This window comes from Tympanuchus pallidicinctus, unplaced genomic scaffold, assembly GCF_026119805.1.
Source record: "Tympanuchus pallidicinctus isolate F22 unplaced genomic scaffold, pur_lepc_1.0 scaffold8, whole genome shotgun sequence".
In the NCBI taxonomy this organism is placed as follows: Eukaryota; Metazoa; Chordata; class Aves; order Galliformes; family Phasianidae; genus Tympanuchus; species Tympanuchus pallidicinctus.
In genome coordinates, this window is record NW_026294802.1 from 33,131,824 (window position 1) to 33,156,717 (window position 24,894).

The 24,894-nt window shown below is 42.8% G+C and overlaps 1 protein-coding gene across 2 annotated transcripts in view; it reads left to right on the forward strand.

Annotated features, from left to right (window-relative positions):
- SLC38A1 (solute carrier family 38 member 1) overlaps positions 1-19,623 on the forward strand; it is a 36,948-nt gene extending 17,325 nt beyond the window's left edge. The window contains exons 5-17 of one of the 2 annotated variants that reach the window (XR_008202706.1): positions 2,069-2,142; positions 3,783-3,875; positions 4,175-4,256; positions 5,088-5,170; positions 6,068-6,126; positions 6,243-6,368; positions 8,570-8,649; positions 9,831-9,931; positions 13,021-13,139; positions 13,652-13,793; positions 13,900-13,997; positions 14,618-14,805; positions 17,908-19,623. Coding sequence is in view for 1 of the 2 variants with exons in the window: in XM_052668289.1 (XP_052524249.1) it covers positions 2,069-2,142; positions 3,783-3,875; positions 4,175-4,256; positions 5,088-5,170; positions 6,068-6,126; positions 6,243-6,368; positions 8,570-8,649; positions 9,831-9,931; positions 13,021-13,139; positions 13,652-13,793; positions 13,900-13,997; positions 14,618-14,722 (1,162 nt within the window). In the remaining variant the exon portion in view is untranslated. Of the gene's footprint in view, positions 1-2,068; positions 2,143-3,782; positions 3,876-4,174; positions 4,257-5,087; positions 5,171-6,067; positions 6,127-6,242; positions 6,369-8,569; positions 8,650-9,830; positions 9,932-13,020; positions 13,140-13,651; positions 13,794-13,899; positions 13,998-14,617 lie in introns of both variants that reach the window. The other variant, XM_052668289.1, reaches the window with a different exon arrangement.
- The last annotated feature ends 5,271 nt before the right edge of the window (positions 19,624-24,894 follow it).

Below are 24,894 nucleotides of genomic sequence, written 5' to 3' on the forward strand. Positions count from 1 at the left end.
CAGTACCCTTTTCAGCTGCTTTGGTAGTGCAGTTGTTGGCAAACAGCAGTGGTGTCATAGGAACAGTCTGTTCTTCATAGCCCTGTATCAGTCTCCTGCCCTAAGCTGTTTATTCTGGATTTGTTGAAGGGAGGTGACTTTTTCGTGTGCTGTTTGCTTGCATAGCTGCCAGCACTACTTTAAAATTAGGCAAAATAATAAGCATTGAGATGGCAGTATGAGCTTCCCCACTTCTGTTTCAAATTTGCACAGGATGAGTGGTATGGACATTCTCATTCCCTTCCAAGGGGTGGTTCTGGCATGAGTGTCCTGACACAAACAAGTTCTTCATGCAGTGTTAATGAAAATGCCAAGCTTCTCTGTATTAATCCTATGGGGAGCTAAGGACAGCAGATCAGATAAATACCTGGCTGCTCGAGAGTGTTATTTTTACCACTGCAAAAGCTCCATGAGCTCAGTGCCTGAAAAACGGGAGCTTTTAATATTAAAATAGCCTTGATGCTGGCCTGTGCAACCAGAGCCACTTGGGACTGGGAGTGAGTCATGGCAGCTGTGAGCACCGTGCCTCCACACAGACAGGGGAAGCAGGGCAGCAGGAGAGCTTAGCACGTCTTCAAAAATGGAGCAGCCAATGCAGTCTCCTTTCCCTTCACCTCCCCAAGGAGAAACACCCTTTGGCCTGTACGAAAAGTGTCGTGTTATTGTGAGCCATCATTCTTTCTTGGCAAAGAAGCAGTTCTTCCTGCCATCTCTGTGTTTCTCCCTCCTCCTCTGGCTCCAAGAAACCCGTAGGTCATTATTTGACACAAAAATATTTATAGTCCAAAATAAGAGAAAAGGAGAGGGAGGAGGCTTCTCATTCTGTTCTATGTGTTCCAATAAAAGAGATGTCTTTCTGCTTATCTATGGCAATAGATATGCAGTTTTCTTTTGAATTTTAGGCTTGTTTTCCTTGGTGTCCCAAGGGTAGCTGTCATAATAAAAAGCAGAGTTGGCAACAGATTGTCTGAATGCTCTTCACACACATCATGAAAACATGGTCAGGCCTTCATGTGTTCAGTGTTGGAGGGGAAGACACACATCGTGCTTGGCTAAAAGACCTAAAGCAACGAACTAAACTATTTTTATGTACTTACCCCCTGGCACTGAGTAATTATCATTTATGCCAGCAGGTTCCCTCTACAAACACTTTGGTCATTACTTCCTGCAATTCTACATGCAAAGTCAAAATATGGGTCACGGAAAAACAGGGAGTGACATCAATGAGGGAGCACCTGTCCCTGCCTGGGTGAAGCACGAGCCTTTGGTTTCTGCCTTTACTCCCAGGAAAAGACAGTCTGGGCCATGAAGGTGAAGGGTCAGGTGCCTGCTCAGCTGCCTTAGTGCCCAACACCTAAAGCTCAGAGTCCTCAAGTCTCATGATTACTCACTGTGAGCATAGGGTCTTAATGGAAGCTAGAGACCACCTTCTTCACTTAGTGAGTTGAGTTCATGTCCAGGTCCCATTCACACATCAAGAGCTGGCCAGAGCAAGACAGCTCTGCGCAGTGTTAGCCTTCCTTCTATCCCCATTCTGGGGGCACTGAGGCTACTTTTGGTGGCACGTCTTGGGGAGATATGCTTACATTTGGCTTACATTTGGCATGAAAATCCTTAAATAGAAGACTTCCATCTGAAATTTTTACTTTGCTTCCAGGGGGGAAAAAAAAAAGCTTTAGACTGTGTGGTGAGGAACATATACGACTCATTCCTGCTCTGATTAAATCCTAATTCCTATATGGTGAAACAGCTCCATTCCTTCGGCTTGGAAGGGCATAATTAAATAGCAGGACGTAGTTCTACTGAGTTTTCCTTGGTTGAATTCCTCTGCATACAAGGTTTCGTACCTCCTCTGTAGTGTGTTAGAACTGCAAAAAGCATGTAAATCACTTTTGTTTATAGAGGTTTTTGCATTCTCAGAGGATTATAAAAAATATCTTGGCATCAGTGGGTAATGACCCAACACATAAAATATTGTAACGTTAGGACTTTGTTCTTACAGTAAGCTTTATCTGTCGTTCTTTTGTAGGCTGCTTTTGGTTTCTGTGACATTGCTGTCTATTTATTCAATACATCTCCTGTTGGTGTGTTCAAAGGAAACAGGTAATCTAAGATTTTATCGTACCATTTCAATGGAATTGTAAAGAAGAGGTGAAAAGTGCTCAGAATAAAGCCAAGTGCTTTGTGAAACACAGGGTTTCCATCACTTTGCTGACAAAAAAGAAGGTCCTACCAGATTTTGGGTCAGAAGCCCAGAATTTGAAATAATTTATGTCATGGCAAAGGAGAACAGCATATGACCATCACTGTAAAGAGAAAGTATATATCTATATACATATACATATACATATATATATACCAAAGACTGAATACTGTTGTAGTGAAATGTTGTTTTCAACAAGGTAAAAGGAACAGCTCAGATAGTTTATTTGCATTACAAAATCATTTTGAAATGAAATATAATGAATCTTTGTCTACAGCGAAGCTTACCTGGAAATGCAGGTTTGTTAATGGCTAGTGTGAAATTCCTGATGGCCTGCATGTTGGAGAAAATAAAAGGGAACATTTCCTCCTCAGAAGGAAGTGTATCTCTAAGCAAAATGTATTTTTAAACACAGAAGTTAGAAGTTATCTACAGGGTTAAATAACTTTGTGTTCTGAATCCAAGAGATTCTTTCCTTGACTAACAATCACTGAAGCCAGATTTTTAAAATTATTTGTACATAAGATTGCCAATGTATTTAAGTATGTAATTTGGATGCAGATGAGTTACTATTATGGTGTGTACAATGGCAGCAAATGCCTATTTAATTAGGTGTGCAGGCCTAATTGTGAACACTTTTGGCCTTTTAGCTCCCAGAATCTAAGCCCTGTTTTCTGTGCTGCCAGATCACAGACACAACACTACATTTAAGGTCAATCTTGTTGTTTATACAGGCTTCAAAGAAGAAATGTCAGCTATAAGGAAACGTAGAGAAAAACAAACAATGAGATCCATTTTTAAAACAATCTGTGCAGTGCAACATCTGCAGTATTTCTCTTTCTGTTCTTGTGAGTCTCAACAGCTTCACCATGTCCAGTGTTTTTTTTTTTCTCAGCCTGAATCACAGCCAAGAGACAAAAAGAAAAAAAAAAAACATTTAACAGAAGCACAATCCAATTAATAGTGGAGTTTCACAAGCTTGACAGAAATTTAAGCTTTTGTTATAATTTACACTGTTTTCTGCTTTTACCAAAAACATACCACATTCTAGAATTCACAAGAACACCATCATTAAAGACTGTAAATCATCCTGTACAACAGAGGCTGCCTTCATTTGGGTCATTTAGTCAAACCAGGCAAAATTACAGAATCACAGTCTGGTGTCTGTTGTGGCCAGACTGCCAGTGCCAGTTTGTGGTCCCTGTTGTACTGAATTTGGTCTGGAGAGAAGGCGTTCAACCTCTCTCTCATTGAGATTGCAAAACTAATATGCCAGGATGGGGATACTAGGACTTAAAGTGCCCCTAAAGGTATAGATGGACTTATTAAAGGAATCCCGTAAGTGATTGGTAGCCAAAGACAGCATGTACAGATATCAAGAAAACATTCCTCCCTAAGTTTCAGCCCTAGCAATTACAAAAGGGCTCTCTATTCAGTTGCAACAGGAAGATATGATTGCAGAGACCGAATCACAAGTGTTTTGACTCAGTAGCATACACCACTGTATTCTTTACCTTTCTCCTCATTTCTTTTCACACAGGCTGCATGGTATATGAAAAGCTTGGTGAGCAGGTTTTTGGTACCCCTGGGAAAATGATTGTCTTTGGATCTACATCTCTTCAAAATGTTGGAGGTAAAGGAGGAATATTAAAAAATACAAGCCACAAGCACCTTAATAAAGTTAAGCCTACCAACTAGGCAGGTTCCCTATTCTCCTGGTAATGTCTTGGGATTTTCATGCTTGATCTCAATTACGTTTTGCACATTGCCTTTTAAAAATACTTTATTACTGAATAATCAGTAGTTTATAGTCAGTTACAGTTCTAGGTCTTCTAGCTTTGCAGGCTGACTTTGGAAAAAGTGGAAAAAGAAATGTTCTTATTCTGCAAAATATCTCATCTGTTTCCTAAAGTCATTTTCTTCTTCCTTCAGCAATGCTGAGCTATCTCTTCATAGTAAAAAATGAGCTGCCTTCTGCCATAAAGTTTCTAATGGGAGAAGAAGAAACTTTTTCGTAAGTTAAATTCATTTGGGTGGTTTTAGAATTTAATGTTGTGTAAGGAAGCTTAAGTAAATGTTTATAAAACCTCTTAAGTATTCTTTAGGGTTGACAACAGCAGATCTTCACAGAAATATTTCTGTGAGTTAAAAACAAACAAGAAAACTTTGGGAAGGAAAAGAGAATGGAAAGAAAATGAAAGATGAAGTCATCAACAGTTACTCTTTGCACAGCAGATTTTAGTGCAGGATTATGACTTATGTCTTTCAGAGTGTTAGTAACATTTGTAGATTCTGGGAACAGTGCAAGTTTAACATGTTTCCCTGTGTTCTGAGCATCTTACAGGACTTTTTTTGCCCTGAAGCACTGTCGATAGTTTCAAATTCTTCTATACTAATATATGACATTAGCAGAAAATTATTCTTAGATTTCTGCCAATTGTCACATGACACTTACCAGCTTATTTTATAGAAGGATGGTATTCTTCTATAGTGGTAAATATCCTTTACACTGGATTTTATAATGTATTGTAGAGAACCAGAAGAAAATAGAGATCCCGTTCCTCAGGCTTCCATACTAAATTGGCCAGAGCAGTGGAAATGCAACACACAGAACATCATTAATGCTGCATCTGAGTCATAGCAGTGTCATGTTTTAAGAGCTGGATGCTAAGAGATTCTGGTACTCTTCTGCAAAGTTCAGACATGGTCCCCATCTCCCCTGCCATAGTGTAAGGATAAAAAAGGTACTTCTGTAACAGCAGCGATCAAAGAGGTCAGCAGAGTTTGAGGAATGCCAGAAAGGTTTTGGGGTGTGTTCATGGTACTTTTTAAATGTTTTATACAGGGCATGGTACGTGGATGGGCGGATTCTTGTTGTTGCAGTGACATTTGGTATCATCCTCCCTTTATGTCTCCTTAAGAACTTAGGTAAGATGCAAATGCTGTTGCAGGAATAAAATACATGAGCCCAGACATTGAGCCTCTGACACACTGGCAAGTCAAATAAAAGTTAAAAATTGTGCTGTCCTTGTTATGAGAGTCTGCTCCTGGTTTGGGAGTATGCTTTGTTTTGAGCATCTTGGAACAAGAAGGCCTAAATCATTGGAGTGATCAAAATCAGTATAAATCAATGTCATCTATGCAATTGTGGAAATTGATTTAAATATATAGTTAGGACAGTGTTTATTCGATAAGGTGACTCTATGTGATGTGTAACGTAAAAACATGTTCATAAAGGAAGATTGCAAAAAAAATACTCTTCTTTCTGTTAGTGTTGAATTTTTCAGTGATTAGCTTAGTTGAAAATGCTGAACTTGTATGTAAGTTGTGTTTAGAGAACCACATTTTCAAATGTGTTTGAGTCCACAGGGGTGCCAGTGGGAACATAATGTATTTTTTAAAACCGTGTAACAGATTTTGGCACTGAGCTCCTGTTGGGAATTTCCTTTTGGGAAATTAACCTGTAGTAAGCTCACATTTCTGCATCACAGGGAACCTGGGTTACATTCTGATTGCAATTTCACATCCTCCAGTTTATTTCAATTATTACAAATGTAAAATTAGTTAAAGTGCCATCCAGTGACCTTCAGGAAGGAAGACACAAGTCACACTGATTGGATTAAAACTCTGCTCTGTCTGAAATCTCAGGGTCTTACAACACGGAAGGCACCAAATGAAGATCATTTTGTCCTGCCCAGAAGCCTGTAGTTTATTTTAAATATATAAAACATTCAAGTTGTTCCTTTGAGTAGATAATTAAGAAGCAATATATGTTTAATAAAAAATATTCTGTATAACTTTTTTTTTTTTTTTTTTAAATTTCAGGGTATCTTGGCTATACGAGTGGATTTTCATTAAGCTGTATGGTATTTTTCCTGATAGTGGTAAGTTCAGCTTGTTTTGTTTGTTGGATCAGTCACTTGATAGGATATGCAGAATTTCTGAATTTGATTTTAATTTGCTTTTTAGTATTGCTTTTAACAGTTAGCTCTTGTTCTAGGTTATTTACAAGAAGTTTCAAATTCCCTGTCTCGAACCGGAGCTAAATACAACATCACCTATCCTATCAAATAGCTCAGCACATGAGCATATGTGTAAGCCAAAGTATGTTATCTTTAATTCCAAGGTATGTTTCTCTTTATGATACTTATTTTTGATTCACATAATATATGCACCTACACCCCATGTCGTAATCAGCTCAGCAGCACTTAGGGCCTGCCCTCCGTGCTTCCACACATAACTGATGGTGAATGCATGACAGGTGTCCTTGCCCAGTGTTTTGGAGGTGCCGTGATGCCTGTAGCTCCTTGCAGCCTTGCTCTGCTACTCCATTCCTCAGGAAACTGAGACAGAGTGAGCTGCCTTGGTGGCAGGCATGCTGAGGCTGTGAGCTTGAGCTGCTACCAGATAACAAATGCTTTCTTTATGAGAGTTTTCCTTTCTACCGCTTCTTACTTTCCATTCTGCAACTGAGTGCTTAGGCTGTGGTTCAGCAGAAACTGTAAACCATGCCTGCATCCAAAAGCCAGAAGTAATCCATCTGTCCTGCACACAAACCACTTCTTTGTGACAGGGTATGTGTTTCTGTAGCCATATGGTGAACAAGATGAGGAAAAAGGATACAGTTGAAAGCAAAAATTTGATGGCCTTTCAGCTGGATGCTTTCCTTGATCACTGCGCAGCTGCACAAAATGCTGTGCCAAGAGAGTGCAAAAGAGCAACTGGCTGTAGCTGTGGGAGCAAGAGGATTTCTTCTTCCAGCTGTGCTGGTTTGCAGTGCTCTTGAATGGCACCTTATCCAGTAGAGCACGTTCCTCAGGGTATCACCACTGCATTCATAGAGAACACATATGCATAGTATATGCATGCAAAAAATTATTTTTTTTTTTAATTCATCTTACCAGCTTCAGTGCAAGAAGCAACCTGAATTAACACGAGCACTTTCATTCAGCTGGGGGCAGCCATCAGCCCAGATCCAATGTGACTGGCCAAGAAGCAGTTAGCTGGGTGTGCAGTAGCAGTATAGGTGTAGGTACAGTTCAGCCAGTGTCAAAGGGCAGTCTTGTTCTCCTGACGTGTTAGTGTTTACTTCAGAGCTGATGAATGCCCATCAGAAGGAGCAATCAATCTGAATTAGGCGCACTGTATTTAAGCTTTAGAGATTTGCTCTCAGGGCCAACAATTTGCCAATCACTTTAGCAACTTTGGTACATGAGAGGAGATCCATTTTGAGACTGGCGGGAACCTCTGGTCCATCTGCTTCAGCAGGGACACCCAGAGCAGAGTGTCCAGGACCACGTCCAAAAGGCTTTTGTGTATCTCTAGGGATGGAGTTTCCACAACAGTAGTGCACTGGGAATGAAGCAGAGAAGGCAGCACAGGTCAGGGTGTGGAAAGGCCCCACTGGAGAGCAACCAGTGTGCTTTCTGAATCCCACCCCACTGGGCAACCCTAGGATGGCTTCATGTGGCCAACATGAGGAAACCTCTGAGCAGTGGGGAGAGCTGCTTGTAGGAATCGACTCCTTTTACCAGGAGGACCTTTTTCATGTGATCTCAGCTCATACCAGTTTCCTAGGGGAGAATGGAAGTGCTTGAGCTCTGAGATCATTTATAAAGCTTGGCCAGATGCTGACCACTGAAACCTGCTCAGATTTTTGGTTGAGCAGTGGGTGAGGCTCCCTGCAGAGGCCCTCTGTGCTTCCTAGTGACGTAACGGTCTCTCTCTTTCCCCAAGGAAAAGCATGCTCCCTCCACAGTCCTCCTAGCCCTTTTGTTGGCCTGGGAAATGAAGGGGCTCTGTCTGGTACCTTGAAATATCCATTTATTTGTAAGTTCTGCATTCCTCTTCTCTTTTCTTACAGTCTGGATATGGGCTTCATCTCCAGGACTTCAGCCTTAGCACCATGGGTGTGCACCCCTCTCCATTCCAAGGCAGGGTAGTGTAGCATTGATCCACCGTACATCCCTGTTACACGTGGCAGCGTGTTGGTGGCGGTGGCAGTAGCTGGGCAGGGAGACCCCTGCCTGGGAGCAGTGCCACAGCCACATGGCATCCACTGCTGTGCACTGAGGACAAGGTCAGGACTGGGCTTGGGTGGCCAAGACCAAGATGTTGTCCTCCTCTTGGAAGAGTGTTGCTCTCCATATTTTGTTAAGTATGTGCCAGCTGACAGGTCTCCTGCCTTCTCTGAAAAGGGTTCTTGACATTCATTTGAAGAGCCCCGATAGCTGGGAGCTGAGGTAGTTCAACACAGACCATTTCTTCGTACTGCTGGGAAAAATACTTATTTTTCTTAACTTTTTGTCTGAAATTCTCTCTGAACAGACTGTGTATGCTTTGCCAACCATCGCTTTTGCATTTGTGTGCCACCCATCAGTCCTTCCAATTTACAGCGAACTTAAAGAGTAAGCCTTTCTCCTTTTTTTTTTTTCCTGTTAATTGTTTTCACTGTTTTGCATGGAAAATGTTAGTGCAGAGGTGCTCTGAGTCATTCTTGCCATTCAGAGGAGATGTGCTTCAATAAAAGCAAACAAGTCAATGAGTGTGGCTGTCAGCTAGGAAAGCTGGACTCCCAGAGGTGCCGTTGGGGTGGAGAAAAGCTGAGGATAATGCAATACATGGGGAGTTTTCTCTGGAAGTACATGGCAGCCTGGGGAGAGCCAAGTTGTGCCGACTGCTGTTATTTTGCATAGGAAGGAGACGTGTGTTCAGCCATACACTGGAACGGCATTTGTTCCAGTGTAGCTAAAAATCTGGTGTGGTACCAGAAACAAAAATGATTTTCAGCCTTGCCTATGTTACTGTGTTCTCACCAGAATGGCCGACTTGTTGTGGTCTTGAGCAGGATTGTGCAGAGCTGGAGCTTGGCACTGCTGCAGCCTGGCTGGGGCAGGGAACAACATGGGGCTGGTGTGGAGCCCTGCGCCCTGGAAGTGGGAAGGAGGCACCAAAGGGAGGGTTGTGAACAGCCAAACTCATGGGGACCCTCAGGATATGCTCAAAGCTGGGCACTTTGTATTTCACTTGAGTTCATCAGGTTCTCTGTGCCCTTTTTAGGGTATCCCTGCATGTATTTAGATCTCTCTCTCTCTATATATATATATACTATTTCACAGCAAATATCTAAAAATGAAATATTTACACTTGATCTATTTTGCGGATCTGCAGTGGTGTGTATGCATCCATTATTTTCTATTCATGGCAATACACATTTTTTTCTGCAAACATTCAGAATGTTGTTTTTGGAACTTTCTTTTTTTTTTTCTGCATGTATGTTTACTCTCCCTTTACTTTGCCCTTTTAATTTAATTACTGATGTGTTTAAGGGCTCTCCCTGCCCGCTCAAATTTCCCTTCCCTCTGTATGGACTGGGAGCAGAGCCGTTGCTGGGCTTAAACTCCAAGATCAATTTCTCCCACCTCTCTCTTCCTTGTGCAGCTGTCAATGAATGCCTGTTTTAAATGAAAATGAATTCATGGGTCTCTCCAGGATTGATATGTTTATGCAAAGACTTGATACATTTTTAAACAGCTATTCAGAAATGCAATCCAACCATTTTATATGCCTTCTTTTTTTCTTTTTCCAGCCGCTCACAGAAAAAAATGCAGTTGGTTTCAAATATCTCATTTTTTGCCATGTTTGTGATGTACTTTATGACTGCCATATTTGGCTATTTGACTTTCTATGGTAAGTATGCAGACAGAGAATACACATGAAATCGATAGTGAATCCCAACTGGAAAGTCCCATTCACTTACATTAAAATACTTTTTCAAAAAATTTTCCTTAGGGTTTTCATACTGAAGGTATAAACCCTTTCCTTTCTTCCCCTGAGATGAGAAACACAAGTGAAAATAGTGTTTACAGAAGGCATATTCAAAGTATGAGGAAGATTTATTTAGCGGAACTGGGGATTAGCTGGGCCCTACCAAGACTTTTGTTCCATGGTCCTTACCTGGGTTGTTTTCTTTTTGTATGCATTGGTAATAACTGATGTGTGACTGTATAAAATGAGGAAGGTTTGAAAACAGGTCCTAGGAACTGGATATCAAATAAGTCAGGATATCAAATGCAGCAGGATTTTTTGCTTTCTTATTTAACGTTTTAATCGTAGACAAAACACCACGTATTTTCCTTGTGTCCCTGGGGTTCACCCCTTCAGTTTTTGGTTACGTAAATTGACTGCAAAGGGTGAAGAAGCTCAGAGGGTTGTCCCAGCTCAGCAGCCAAGCGTGGCTATTGCAGTGTCTGGGACTTGCACTGCGTCTCTTCTAAAATATTGGTTAAGTTAGCGAAACAAACAAACCGTGTTGTATGCTGTCCTAAAGGAACAGATATAATTATTAAGTAAATAGGATAAAAAATGAATGTGGCCCAGGAAGCTACTCCCATTTCCCAGTATAGTGGAAAAGTTGAAGCGCAGTGTGTTTGCTCATAGGCCGTTAAGGGGTTATGAGACAGATGACTCAATTGACATTTGTCTTTTATCTCAGAGTCAGCTAAAGGTCATCAGTCTTCTTCACTGTATATTCTATATCCCAAGTGACCTTTTTGTTACAGTCTCCCCATTTGTGACACCATTCATTGTGAGCCACATACTGCAAGAGAAAGAAAATAAGTAAATATGAAATTTGGCTTTTTTTTTTTCCAAAGGTGTACCTATCTCGATTTTTTCAGGCTTATAACGCCTTGAGCCTTCTTGTCTTGAAGTAATTTGAGGTCCTCAGTTGTGATTTTCCCAATAAAACTGATGGAAGTGAGAGAGTATCTGCTACAAGTGACAGCAGCAGCAGCTGTTCTCATCTGTCTGCTGCTTGCTAGAACACTTACAGAAACACATCAGATCAGTAGCCCCGGGAGGGCAGTGGGAGTGAATCAGCATGGACCCACTCCCACGGACACTTTGTCTTGGCAGGAAGGAAATTTTGGTGAGGTCACCCCAGGGATGTAAGGAGGCAGATACCCGTAGGGACCTGGGAACCTCTCACACCCCATGGAGGAGGCAGAGGCTGCATCCTCCTGACCCTTGGGAGGAAGAGGAATTTCCCTCATGGAGCAGGCGTCCCTGCACATGGACACCATGTGCTTCCACACAGCTCCACTGGGGCTCATACAAACACTGGCGATCTCAGGGTTAGTGCCACAAGAAACAACGCAGAGAGGAGCCTAGGGAATATTGACCCCCTCCACTCCACTCCTACTTGCCCCTGGGACTAAGATTTTGCCTTATGTATGTGCACTTAGTTTTCTAACCTCTTCCCTAGCTGGGTAAGACCAGGGTTTTTATTTTGTCCATTTCATTTTTACACCAGTAGTGCTTGTCTGTTTGCTGTGTTCTCGAAAGTATTGCAGTTATGACTATATTTACATTGCAGAATTACAGAAAAGAGGTGTTTTTCTTCCCCTAAAAGGTCACTGTGGTTGGGCTCTGTGGTGTATCTAGCTGAAAGGAAAACAGACCTTCAACTGTAAGCCTTGCCTTTCACTTCCTACCCGGCTGCAGCCCGTGAGCGGTACAGAAGTTGCAGTCTGTGCTCGCAGGAGCAGAGTAAGCTCTGTGTCGCAGAAGCTGTGCATGTGCCCGGCTTGAAAATCCCACTCCTAACCTGCAGGGAGGTGGGAGAGTGTTTTTTTTCTCCTGATTGGAATTCAGGCGCTGCGGAGAGGTGTTGAGAGGTGGTCTTGCCCCAGGAGGATGCCCCGGGGGGAGCACAGGAGTTTCGCTGCAGGGCGGCTCTCTGCCTTCAAGAATAGAGGAGGTTGTACCAAGATTTTGATCTACACATGCCCACCGAGTTCCGCTTAAGGACTTCGGTTTAAGAGCGGTTTACGAGTTTACTGTCAGCCTTCTAAGATTAGCAGACAGAAACAAAATACAAGCTGTTCTAAAACAGGGCAGCGAGTGTGGTTCTGTGGTGTGTTTCACAGCCGCCTCCCTGAGTTGCCGTGCCTAAATACTAGAAAGACACAAAGCAAGCACGTAGGTCCCCCAGCAACTTGCTTTCCCTGCCCATTATCAGTATTTAAACGGAGTGCAAAGGGAGCATTTTTGCAGGAGGGCTTTTTAAAGCATGGCCACTGCCTTCCCGCTAGCAGCACAGCGTGCTCCCTTGGGCACGCTGGTTGCGCAGAACGCACTGGCTATGCTGTGGGCACTGTAAGGGGCAGCAGGTTTAAGAGAAAATTCAGAAGGGCAGCCCTCTGTGGAGCTGCCCAGGGGTGTGAGTGCAGATGTCAAAACATCCCACAGGGAGCTGACCTCAGACAGGTTTTGTTCTTGTTTGGAAACAGAGGCACTGCTTTGTACTGGGAGTTTATTGGCTGTTTTGATTAATTGATCTCAACTCTGTAATGTATATTTAACTCAGCCATTGCAGTGCATATCATTTCAAACTTTAAAACTTTAAAAACAAGTCCACAGAACTGACTAGAAGTAGCTTATTTTACTTTAATCATTTTTCATATATATGCATATATTTAAGAAAGTTTTGGTGTATGTCTCACTGTTGTCTTTCCTACAGTGAAAATCACCTTAGACTTAAGCATGTGCTGTCTTGAATTAGGATGCATTCCTTAATCAGTCCTCCAAAGGATTAATCTGGAATAATGAGATCATTAAGATTTGGTTCAAAATGCTGTTTTAACTCAAGAATGTTCATTCCATACTCTTGTTTGCAGATAAATCACTTGTTGTTCAAGAAGTCTGTTGTTAAGCAGTGATTTTTGTAAACTAATTGCCTCCTTGCCAGTACTCTTACCTAATTGTCTTTTCCATAGAAAATGTGCAGTCAGATCTGCTTCACAAGTACCAGAGTAAAGATGACATCCTCATCCTGACGGTGCGCTTGGCTGTGATTGTTGCAGTTATACTCACAGTGCCAGTGCTGTTTTTCACTGTAAGTAAAAGACTCCACATGATTTGGAAGCAAGTGATCTCTGCGCACGTTGGATTTTTTCAGTACAGTCCAACCATTTGCTAGTCACTAATGTTGCAGCTACAAAACAACTTGAGCTTGGATCAGTCTTTTCCCACACCGGATTCCCAGTGGCTTCTGGAGAGCTTTTCCCTGCAGGAAATAAATGAATCACTTGTAGCTGTAATTTGAATCCACAAGGGCCCTCTCTTCCTTCGCATGATTTCACTGGAGCAGGCTGAGAGGTGAAGTTCATTATCCCAAAAGGCATGGTAGAAAGGGAAGAATATCCCTCAGATGCATCTACACATACATTTTTGAAACACCAGAATAATTGCAGGGATTATTTCTAAAGGCAGTACATCTGAGTGCATAAATTTTCTGCCAGATTCATGTACAGCTTGTTGTCACATGAAGAACTGGATAAAATAATCATGGGGAGCCTTGAACTGGCTGATGGACTGCTCCTAACAGAGAACTCTCTTTTCCTACAGGTGCGTTCGTCATTATTTGAGCTGGCAAGAAAAACAAAGTTTGACTTATGCCGTCATGTTTTGGTTACTTTTGTTCTTTTGGTTATCATCAACCTCTTAGTCATTTTTATCCCAACCATGAAGGATATTTTTGGAGTCGTAGGTACAGTATCCTGTCTTCGTACTGCCAGTAAAAAACTGTTGCTAATTAGCAACATAATAATTATGGTGTTGGCAACTAATAATACTCATTCATTTGAATTTTGCAGGGGTCACTTCTGCCAATATGCTGATTTTCATTCTTCCTTCATCATTGTATTTAAAAATTACACATCAGGATGGAGGAAAATTTACTCAGAGGATTTGGGTATGCATTCCTTTCTGGTCTATGCAAAGCATTTTGCATGTCATTCCCTAAAATGAGTTAGATAGAAAGTCTGCTTAATCTGAATGTGTGTAAGCTGCTTCTCCTGACTTTCCATTCTTGCCTCCATTAGCTAGCAGCCTTTTCATTTGCTCTGTGTGTCTCCTGGTGCTGGGCTCCCTTTGCACCAGGGCTCTTCTCTGTGAAGTGAGGAACTCTTCCTTCTGGGGGAGCAGAAGCTCTGCAAGCAGCCACAGTTTTAACCAAAATGTGGGTGTCCTTTCAGTATGCTGAATCAGAAGGCATACAGCACGTTCCACATCCAGGCTTTGAGGAGAATGGAGCTGATAAGTCCTAAAGGCAGACTCGTTTAATCCTTTTTAGGGATGGTTGGCATCTAACAAGTGAACTGAAAGGGGAAAAATTGTTTTTGATGTTCAGCACGTAATTATTAATGACAGTAATCTGCTTAATTATCTATGGGTCTTGTCTTCACCAGAAGACATATCCCATTTTAGCTCATGGTTTTGATACATCACTTTGTAAATCACCTTAAGAAGAAAAGTTAACACAATTGAATTAATTGTCTTTTATTTTGTTCATTACTTTTCTTTTTGTTTCAGGCTTCCCTTTTCTTGGCACTGGGAATAATGTTTTCCCTAGTGAGCATCCCATTGGTCATCTACGACTGGGTACAGTCAGGAGGTAGTACTGAAGGCAGCAACTGAAGTTGACCTTCTGGAAAGGAGACATGCCTGTTTGCTACACACCAAAATCGCAACCATCCATTCTGTTATCTATTCTACCTTTTGTGAGTTAACTCAAATCAAATCCAAATAATGATTTTCCAGTACTGAATATGCTGTTTTGGGTGTATTTTCTTGCAGAAAACAGACCCGTTATCCCAACAGGCATATCGTTCTGTCCCACAATACTGAGTTATCAGATCAGCATAAATTCTGTATTGTCTGCAAGACTATATAGAGTATTGCTCATAGGAATTCATCACAATTTGTTTTTCCACTTCCACCCATGAACTGCATTGTTCTGTTATTATTCTTAGCCCTTGAACCATGAGCTCTGCTCCTTTAGAGCAGCAACATGTGTTATCAATTCCAGCTGGAGTGATTATCCCAAATGTCATCAGTACACTCCCTTTCCCATTGCGTTTTAACAAAAACTGCTCTCGAATTGTATGCATTGTTTGTTTGTTTGTTTGTTCTGTTGCTGTTTTGTACACCATTTGCCTCACCAACTAAGTGTAGCATTCTGGATATGGATACAAAAAGCACCACCAGAGCATAAATGAGCGCTGTATAAACTTAGGTCCTAAATCTGGTGCTTCTCCTGTAATGTTGCAGTGGAGGAGCCAGCCTTAGGCTTGGCTCGTTTGTTGCTTTGAGAAGCAGGCGTGTGTGTGTGTGTGTGTTTGTGTTTGCAAAGGGGTACAAGGAGCTGGAGTAGGATGATCATCATCAGCCACCATTTCCCTGCTATCTTTCAGTTTGCGCCTGGCCACCAACAGCCAGGATGCTCAGCAATGAGCATCTGCAATGAGTACCTGAACCTGAAGAGAAGCAGATGCTCAGAGATTTCCATAGGAAGTTTCTGCATCAAACTGTTCACTAATGCCCTGCTCTTCTCAGAAAACAATGGCAGTCTCCATTTTTATCAAAACCTGCACATTTAATTATACCTCATGCCTTTTGCATTCTTGGATTCATCTGTACACACCTAGGGTGACCCTGTAGAGATTTGGTCCTCTCGTGTTTCACCCCCCTCCTGCTGAAGTCAGCAGGGTTTCTGACTGCATTTGGAGCAGGATCTTACCCTACTGAAGATTTCACCCACCAGATTTCTAATGGAATTTGAAGTCTGTAATATTTCTTTCAAATAACATAAACACTTTGCGTTATTGAAATGTTTTATTTACATTTCACATCAATTCTTTATAACAGTTATGGAAAAGACATTAAATTACTACTAGCAGAAACACTGTAACTTGTATCTGTTGTCCACAGAGTATTTGCCTAATGCCTTATAGCTGGTGTAGAGAACTACTTGTAGAGATTCAAATGCTAAGCAGGTGATAGTTGACCATACTCAGCAGACTCAGTGCACTGCCAGCAGCATAATTGTGTTCACTTCGTATCATTCATCCTGTGAGCTAAAAATGTGTCTGAGTTTTGCTCTCATAAGATGAAACTGGCTCCTGAAAAAAACTTGAAGGCTGAGGGAGCCCTAGGTCACATCCAAGGGCTAAGTAATGCCCTAAGTAATTTGTATTTGAGATGTCAGTGCGCGGCGACCCTCTGGCTCCCACTGTAGCTGTGGGAGGAGCCTGTAGTTAACAGCACTGCCTGTGAATAAACTGTCATTACAGCTTGTTGTTTCTAAGGTTAGGGATGGAGAATTCAGGGTGTTGGGATTTCTGTGAGCTACTGAATTACCTCAGTTCCCCCACTTTGTCCTACATGGCTTGAAGGCACTGAGTTGAGACCACAGAGGGTCTCAGGACCTTGAGAGTTGGTTTCTAAGGGTAACATACAGAGAGGTTAGTTTGGGGCCTTACTTGGACTTTAGGCATTAATGTGTGGAGAGGTCCTTGGAGCAGCCTGACAGCAGGAAGAAAACTGGAAGTCCCCTCTTCATCAGGGACCACTTTCATCAGGTGGGCCCTCATTCACTGTAGACTACAAGTCCAGGTCCTAGTGAAAGTCTAGAGAGAAGAATCTGTGCTTGCTATCTCCTCTCAGCTTGTTCCTTGTGTCTTCCAGCTTGAGATGTCATTTGTGGCATCCCTTTTACAGGCACCCACAAAGGCAGCCACAGCAGGAGGATGGTTTTAAACTTTGAATCAGAAAGACATGTTACTGTGGCTTGTAGAGACAGGACATGGGGCAGTGGTTTAAAACTAGAAAAGGTCAGAATTAGATTGGAAGGAAGTTCTTCATGATGAGAATGGTGAGGCACTGGAACGAGTTACTCAGAGAAGTTGTGGATGCTCCATCCCTGGCTTTGTTCAAGATCAGGCTGGATGGGGCTTTGAGCAACCTGGCCTATAGTAGAAGATATCCCTGCCCATGTCAGTGGGGTTGGACCAGATCATCTTTAAAGATCCCTTCCAGCCCAAACCATTTGATCATGCTATTGTTAGCTTGCTGTAATCACGTGTCAGGATTCAAGGCATCTTATAATCTCTCTAGATTTCATCCCAATAAACCTAACTCAGACCTGAGAATACTGTATAGTGTTATCCTCATTATGCTCCGAGGCCCTTCTGCTTTCATTCCCCCTTTATCCTTCTACTACTGATCTATGAGCAGTGATATTCTGTGCACTGAGGGGCTGTGAAAGAGGAGATCCTGGAGTGATTTTCAAACACCCAGATAGGATCTAGAGGTCTGATCTGCTGCACAGAGTCCCAGCAAGGTCACAACTATGTTTTCCCTTCTGTCCCTTCCCCATATTATGTAATCTTGTGTACTACACTTCGACTTGAAGAGCTGTTGGATGACTGATTGCTTCTTGCATCTTCCTGAGTCTCCTCCATGACAATCCCTCTCCCCCCTCTTTGTTCTTCAGCCTTCTTCCTTTTCCTGGTTTATTTGTATACTGAAGTTTTACTGGATAAATAGGGAGAAGAATGATCTGGGTGTGTGCACAGAGGGAAATTACCCAAGGTACAGTACCATCAAAGCATATTTTAGATACTGAAAGACAGATACCTGAAATATTGAGTCTTCAAGTAGGCTTTATTTCTGGGTCTGTGGAAAAAAAAAAAAAAAAGAGGGAATTTTGCTTAGGCTGATTACTGGCATCATATTTATAGATATTTATGGAAAGGAATCATGTGTTTATTGATGTCTGTGGTAATGAACGTGAAATAACGTGCTTTTTGTTTTCTCATCAGGTTTATACATTCTTAACAGAATGCAATAGACCCTGCTGTAACTGTCAACATCAGTGATGGATGACAATATTTGTATGAGGTTATCTGTAAAATGTACTGCTGTTATTCAGTTCATTTGGAATAGTGAACTTGTAGCCAACAATGTACGAGTCCCACATTTTAGCTAGGATTTAAAGAGCACAGTGAAATGCTGTAGGAGTTTCTCTGTTGTTAAATTAATAGGATCCAGAGTACCCTATCTGCTTAGTAGGTGGTAGCATGCTTTCTTTTCATAGAGAGTTTATCACTATCGTGAGCACTGCAAATTTCATAGACTGGATGAAAAATTGCTCCTAGTAAGTGCAACAAAATACTTTAAACTTCTCTTTTGCTTAATAACAACAGCTGAGTGGTGAGAGACAAGGAAGGAGTAATTAGGAGCAGGGGCTTCTAGTAAGATCGCAGGAGCTAATCCTACACTGAAAAGACAGACTTGCTGCCTCTCCTAATCCACAGCACATTGCAAAGAAATTAGTTTTGAGCTTAAACCACCCTTTCAGTTGCAGAATGCAGCTACTTTTCTCTGGCTGGCAGCAAACATGCCTAATAAGTAAAACACAGTGGGTTGTTATTGGAGAACAGTGTGTTGAAAGTTGAGATTTCTCTGGGTAATGCTTGCTCCTGGTCAGAGAGCCAGTGCCAAATCTGTGCACCAGCACAGGTCTTTAGTAGGGCTCACACAGACCCGAGCAATGCCCAACCCCTGTGTGGAGCTGGAGGGGGAAGGGCCAGCCCCATCCTGTGAGGGCAGGGACACCCACCCATCCTTGAAGGCTGTTGTCCTGAGCTGCATACAGATCCATAGCTTATGCTCCCCTTGGAACAAGGCATTTGTGCAAATGCAGTTCTGATGTTACATGGGTTTTGTCTGTACATCTGCCTTACAAGGCAGAAGCACCACAGGTCTCTCTGATTCTGAGTATTAACAATTGCAAGCAGTGGTATCTCTAGCTCGTCATTAATTTAATACGTTTCTTTGCTTGAACCTTACATTAAGGCTAAAGAGCATCTTGGTCAAAACAAAACTCTTTCCATGTGGTGTTATCCCACCTCCAGTCCTAATGTCTCACCCCGGTGCCTTTAGGAGAGAGGCACAGCAGAATGTATTCAGGTCCATCAGCAGTTCCGTGAGATGGCTTTATCTCCTGGTACCAGGCTGCTCGCTTAAACAGCTTGGCATCAGGAAAGTCCTTATTTCCTATAAGGTACACAAAGAATGTTTTATTTGTATCTAATGTAAGGATTTCTGTAACAAACTGTGAAAAAAAAAAAAAAAGAAAAGATAATGGATTATTAAAAAGTACAGGGCTGGAAAGGTCTAGAATTCACAAATTGTACACATGCCTGTGTTTCTGAAGACAAATCTATGCAGTTGTGTTTTACTGTAGGAAATTTCATTTTTATGTACATATATATATTGTAAATAAATAGGATGCTGTATATTTTTGCAGTTGTTTATCCCCTATGATATATAAGTGTTGAGATAGGCTCTGCATATTAAGAATAATTTTAATAGAAATACAAGTGCTTTAGCTTCAGACTTAGCAAAATCTATATCTTTTCCTTTCTTCCAAGAGTTGGCAATTTAAATCCTGAACTTGAAATTATAATTACATTGCTAATGTAAAAACAGCAAACCAAAAAAAAAAAAAAAAAAAAAAAAGCAAAAACAGAAAAGGTCCAATGAAATTGCTAGGCCTAATTGCAGCACATCTCCCTGGTTTCTCCATAGCAAGTCTTTCCTAGCACAGAGGGCACATTTAGTGTCCACAGTTCCTGAGCTGAGGTCAGGTGGCAGCAGCACGCTGACACAGCCTTATGCAGAAAGCAGAGTAAGCTGCAGCCTGCAACCTGCCCTAACATTGTGTCACTTTGGTTTTCAGGCATAGGTATCTATATTCCGTGGAAGGCAGCTAGTACAGATAGAAGTCAGGCAAGGACTTGTGCACTTCCTTTTCAGCCAGCAAAAACGTAGTTGAGACATGAAGTATCACATACCAGGGTAGGTGACAATCACAGCAACTGGTGCAGTTTTAGCCTGTGCCCTGCAGCTCCCCACCACAGCCTCAGGCATCTGCTATCTGTAACCACTACACTAGCACCTCCTGTGCTGGGAGATATCAGCTGCACAGGGATGGCTTTGTATGTATGATGAAGCGGACACCAGCATTTTGTTCAGGGGATGGCTGCGTGTCTGGGGTGCAGGGAGTGGAAGGGAACCACAGTTGTGTGAGTCCTGAGAGTGCCTCCACAGGAGCGCAGCCTTGGTGCTGCAGGCATAGAGTCTCTCTAGTAAAACATGGAAATGTGTTTTTCAGGATTGATGGAAAGCAGAGCTTGAGACGTGCGTCTAAAAATAATTGTATTCTTTCCATGTTTAGTTTATTATCTTGGATGAAAATGAAACTTGAAATAGCATTTGCTTTCACCGTGAGCACAAATTTGAGGAAAAAATTACATGCAGTCACTTCTATGGAGCTTTTCAAATTAATAGTACGTTTTGTTTTCACTGTTACAGCCAACAAAATACAAACTGTAAAGGTATATTTCCACAAGACTTGAAACTTGTTTATAGAAATCTGTTTATAGCATCCCAAGGTACGCTAAGGCTCACCCAAACCCAGTGTTAACAATACTGTTTGAGTGATGTACATTCAATATGAGCTCATCTCTAATAGATTGTTCAAGTGAGTGATTGGTAACATTTCGCTCCTGCTATCATCATCATACTTTGTGCTCTTCATGTTCAAATAAATGATGCAGTTTTCAGTTTCAGTGTGTAAATAAACTAAAAAAAAAAAAAAATGTATTATGTTCTGTAATCTCTCTGTTACCTCTATAGTTTTTGAACATTAAAATTGTGATCTAAGCTAACGTCTGGGCTATAGTCATTCTTTGAAGGGGATGAATGTGTATCATTTTAATCCCTTAAACAGGATGTGTTCCCAGCTCTTATGCAAGTGTTTCCACTGAAACACTTCCACTCAGGGCTTGCAGCTCTTCAAAGCCAATTCCATAAGAGCAGAATATAGAGCACAACAATACATGGCTGTGGAGATCAGCATTTCTGACAGAGCTTTAGAGGGATTTGAAGGTAGGACTTTGATTCACCACAGAACAGAGTTGCTGATCAGTGTTTCCTTCTGTCCATTCCCTGAAGGATATCCACACTTTCACCAGGCTTTTTCAGTGTAAAGCTATAAGGGCTCCTGTACTTGGGTTTGAGCTCAGATGCCAAAATAGTGTCTGGAATAGAACAACCCCTGCTCTATGTTCTCTGCTACTGAGGCAGAAACTTGTAGCAGAAGGACGAGGAGGATATCTGAGTGTTTTTGACTAGATCTGCCAAAGTGCCTCTGTCACAGCCTAAGGAGGTCTAAAATGCTAACTTTTTGCCTCTGACCACAAATTTTAAATAGTGTTGAGATTATAGTGATCACTTACAAGACGAGCCCTTGGCTGGAGCCCTGGCCATGAGTCTGAAGGAGTCAGTGTCTGTGATGCAGCCTGCGCAGCCCCTCTGACAAATGATGGAACGATCTGTGTTCCAGGAGCTCCTTGACAAGTCTTTGCCTGGTCCACAAACCCAGGGAAATGTCTCTGACCTGGTCCAATATCTTGGCCCCTTCAGGCATACCATTCAGTTCTGCTCTCTACCCACCAAAGCAGTCACCTCAGAACTATGCCTTAAAGCTCAGGAGAATTGCTTTCGGAGTAGAGGGAGTGAAGAAGCTGTATTTCTATTCTTCCTGCCTGCAGAGAAGAGCGCAAGCATCTGTCACCTTCTGCAGTGCAGATTGACAGCTTTGCCTCAAGTCCACCCAAAATCAAAGAAGGCAGCTTCCTTCCTAGCCACTGACTGCTGTCTTTTCCTTAGTCTTTATGAATCCCTGTGGCTGGCCAGATGTCTGAGTTCATCTAACCATTCCCTACTTGGGGGTACAAAAAGTAAGGAAAATTACCTTTTCCCTGGGCATAGAATGCCCCATCTGAAGGGAGAGACACCCTCCCACCCCCCCATTTGGTTGAAGTTTTACTTCAGTTCATGTTCATGCAGCTGGTCTTCAGGCTGAAGCTAAATTCAGCCACTATTAAGACATCTCATTCTTCACTGTGCCGAGAGCTGGAAGTGCTCACACCAGCCTTGATAAGTGTGGAGGAAGCTGAGAAGAGTAACAGGTCTTTTTCCAACCTATCTAGTCACAAACCCATGACAAACCTTGAATGTGGTCTTTGCTTTTGTTCTCACGCTCCATAGGACTGCAGCAGCATTTGCTTTGTGTTCAGTTGTGCCTTGGTCGAAACAGGCCCTACTTACCATTAACAGTGCTCTTACACAAGTTTTCAGGCAGCCTAGTACCTGTCTTTCACAGACATTACCTACCATGCATTTCACTTTCAAGTTGCTGTTACAGACAATGAAGCCTGTGTGTATTACACTGCTAAATGCCACAGTTTTGGCAAGAGAAAGCGCTGTTGGCTTAGCAGGCCTCATCCTTGCCATGGCTTACTGCTTGAAAAACATGAGCTTAGTGGGATTCTTGGAAAAAGGTGTAGTTCGACCAAAATTGAGACAATAGAGCTGTGAAAGTAGACTGCAATGGGCTGGGTGCCGACCCCTGTGCAAATGCACCACGTCAGTGAGCCCATTCGTAGAGCAAAGCTGCTCCATGGCGCTGCCTGGCTGAAGGGCCTGGCCCCATTGGCATTGCTGCCCTGAAGAACTGGAAACCAAAACATACCTTGGAGACGAGAACCACGTCCCTTCCTTGGAAAACACTTCCCTGCTTGAAGCCTCCAGTCCTTTCCTCAGAGGCGGCCATAGCTCTGGCTCCCTGCTTGTCATGGCTCTTTGGCAGTGCATTGGCACAGCAGAAGGCAAGCCCCACTGGCAGCTGTGAAAAGCTAGTGATGTTTGTCTGATGTGTGGCAGAGAGCATCACTGCAGGCCATACGCTGTGAAAGCACCAGGCTCTGATCATGCTCATGTCCCGTGAGCTCCTCCTTCCTAGACACCTCTGGGGACCTGTGATCAGGTATGTTCCCAAAGACTGCTGATTTTCCAGTAAGGCTCAGTGAGCTCCCATCCTACTGGAAGGACACATACACACGTAACATACAAAAGCACAGCTGCCACAGGCACAACAAAATCTCAGCAGGTGACAGAACACGTGTGACAAATTTTAGTCCCACTCTGAGGCAGCCTGAAGGAGTTCACCTGCCACTGTAGGGAGCATTGGGCACAAGGCAGACAGGACTGTTCAGGCAGAGGCTGCAGCCCTGCACTGTCTCATTACTGCCTGGTATAGTCTGGCCCTGCACCCCGGGCAGAGCTGCCACCACCTTGCCTTAACCAGGACAGTCTGAAGTGGTGTGAGAGGAATTTCTTCAAAAAGAGAGTGTTCAAGCACTGGAATGGGCTACGCAGGGAAGAGAGGGAGCCCTAATCTCTGGAGGTACTTAAGAGATGTGCAGCCATGGCACTAAGGGACATGGCTTAGGGATGTGACTCAGTAGATCAGGTTGATGGTTGGACTACATGCTCTTGAAGGTCTTTTCCATCCTTTTTGATTCTGTGATTCTGTGACAGCTGAGGTTGCTCAACACTCCCCTTTGCAGTTTCTCTTTTTTACACAGCATCAGATCAAGCTTTGTGCAGAGCTTTTTGGCAGTGATGGAAGAGATGAAAGAGACGTACCAGTTGTAGGAGCGTCAAATGCTGCTTTCTCTCCACTTTACAATGGAGGATGGCCAGAATAGGATTGCGAGGGGCTCCATGCAGGCACCACTCTCCCAGCTCTGCTCCCAGGACCTGCAAGAAGCAGACCTGTGCCTCATCACAGGCATAGTGCATTTTGGGTCTCGCTGTGGCCTTCAGCATGCATGGCCCCATGCAGAATGGGATACAGCCTAGCAGGACCAGTGTCTTTGATAGAGCTCCAAAATGCTCCATCAGACAGCATTCACCTCCGATGTGCTGCCTCATCTTTCCCCTGTGTTTCTATGGAAACTGGTCTCACCTCTGCTCACTGCACACACAGCCATCAGAAATAAGCTGCAAGTTCTGGGAGCTGTAGGGGAACTGGTGGGCATCTGGCATCCATGCAAGTGGGTTCTCCTGACATGCACACAAAGGGCCCTTGTCCTTGCTTGTCTGTATGCTCTGTAATACAGCTTGCTCCCTCCTTGGTCTGCTCCCACTTCCACCACCACCGCCACCACATCATGGCTGTCACCCAACCCCTTTCCATCTGCAAGTGAGCAGTAGGAAGAGGATGAGGCTGCAGCTTTGCACTGCCAAGCTTCCACACACAGCCCAGAGCATGGAGGATCTGCTGGCCAAATGTCTCCCAGCCTCTGGGAGCAGCTCTGCAGAGCTTAGCCATGCTCCTGGATGCTCAGCCCACAGCAGCAATGTGGCAAACATGGCACTCAGCAGCTCCACTGAAGGAGTGGGACATGTATAAAATACATGACAAGTATAAAAAAGCATTGTTCTACCCTGGGTAATTATAATGGAGTATAGAGGAGCTAGACGCCAAGGTATTGGAAAGTGTTATGATAACAAAGAAACTCATAAAGAGGGTGGAGAAATTTTTACGACGTGAGATCAGATTAATGACCTGCACAACGACTGCAGTAAAAACAGCAACATACAGATGCTACAACATTTGTAGAACACATTTCTTGGAGCCGTAACCAAAGCCTGTAATTTCCTAGGATGTAAAAAAAAAATTATATGCTCCCTGACAAAGGCAGTTCGTGCACTCTGAAGTCTCCTCAGGCTTTGTGCAGGCAACAGCTCCCACTAGTACTCTTACAGGAAAGCTGGATCTCCTATTAATTTTCAGACACCGTTTGTAGATAATCAGAGAAGTACCAGATGCTGCAGAAACAACTTCCCTGCCGTAATGAGGAATTATATATATCTGGCAATTAGATCATCAT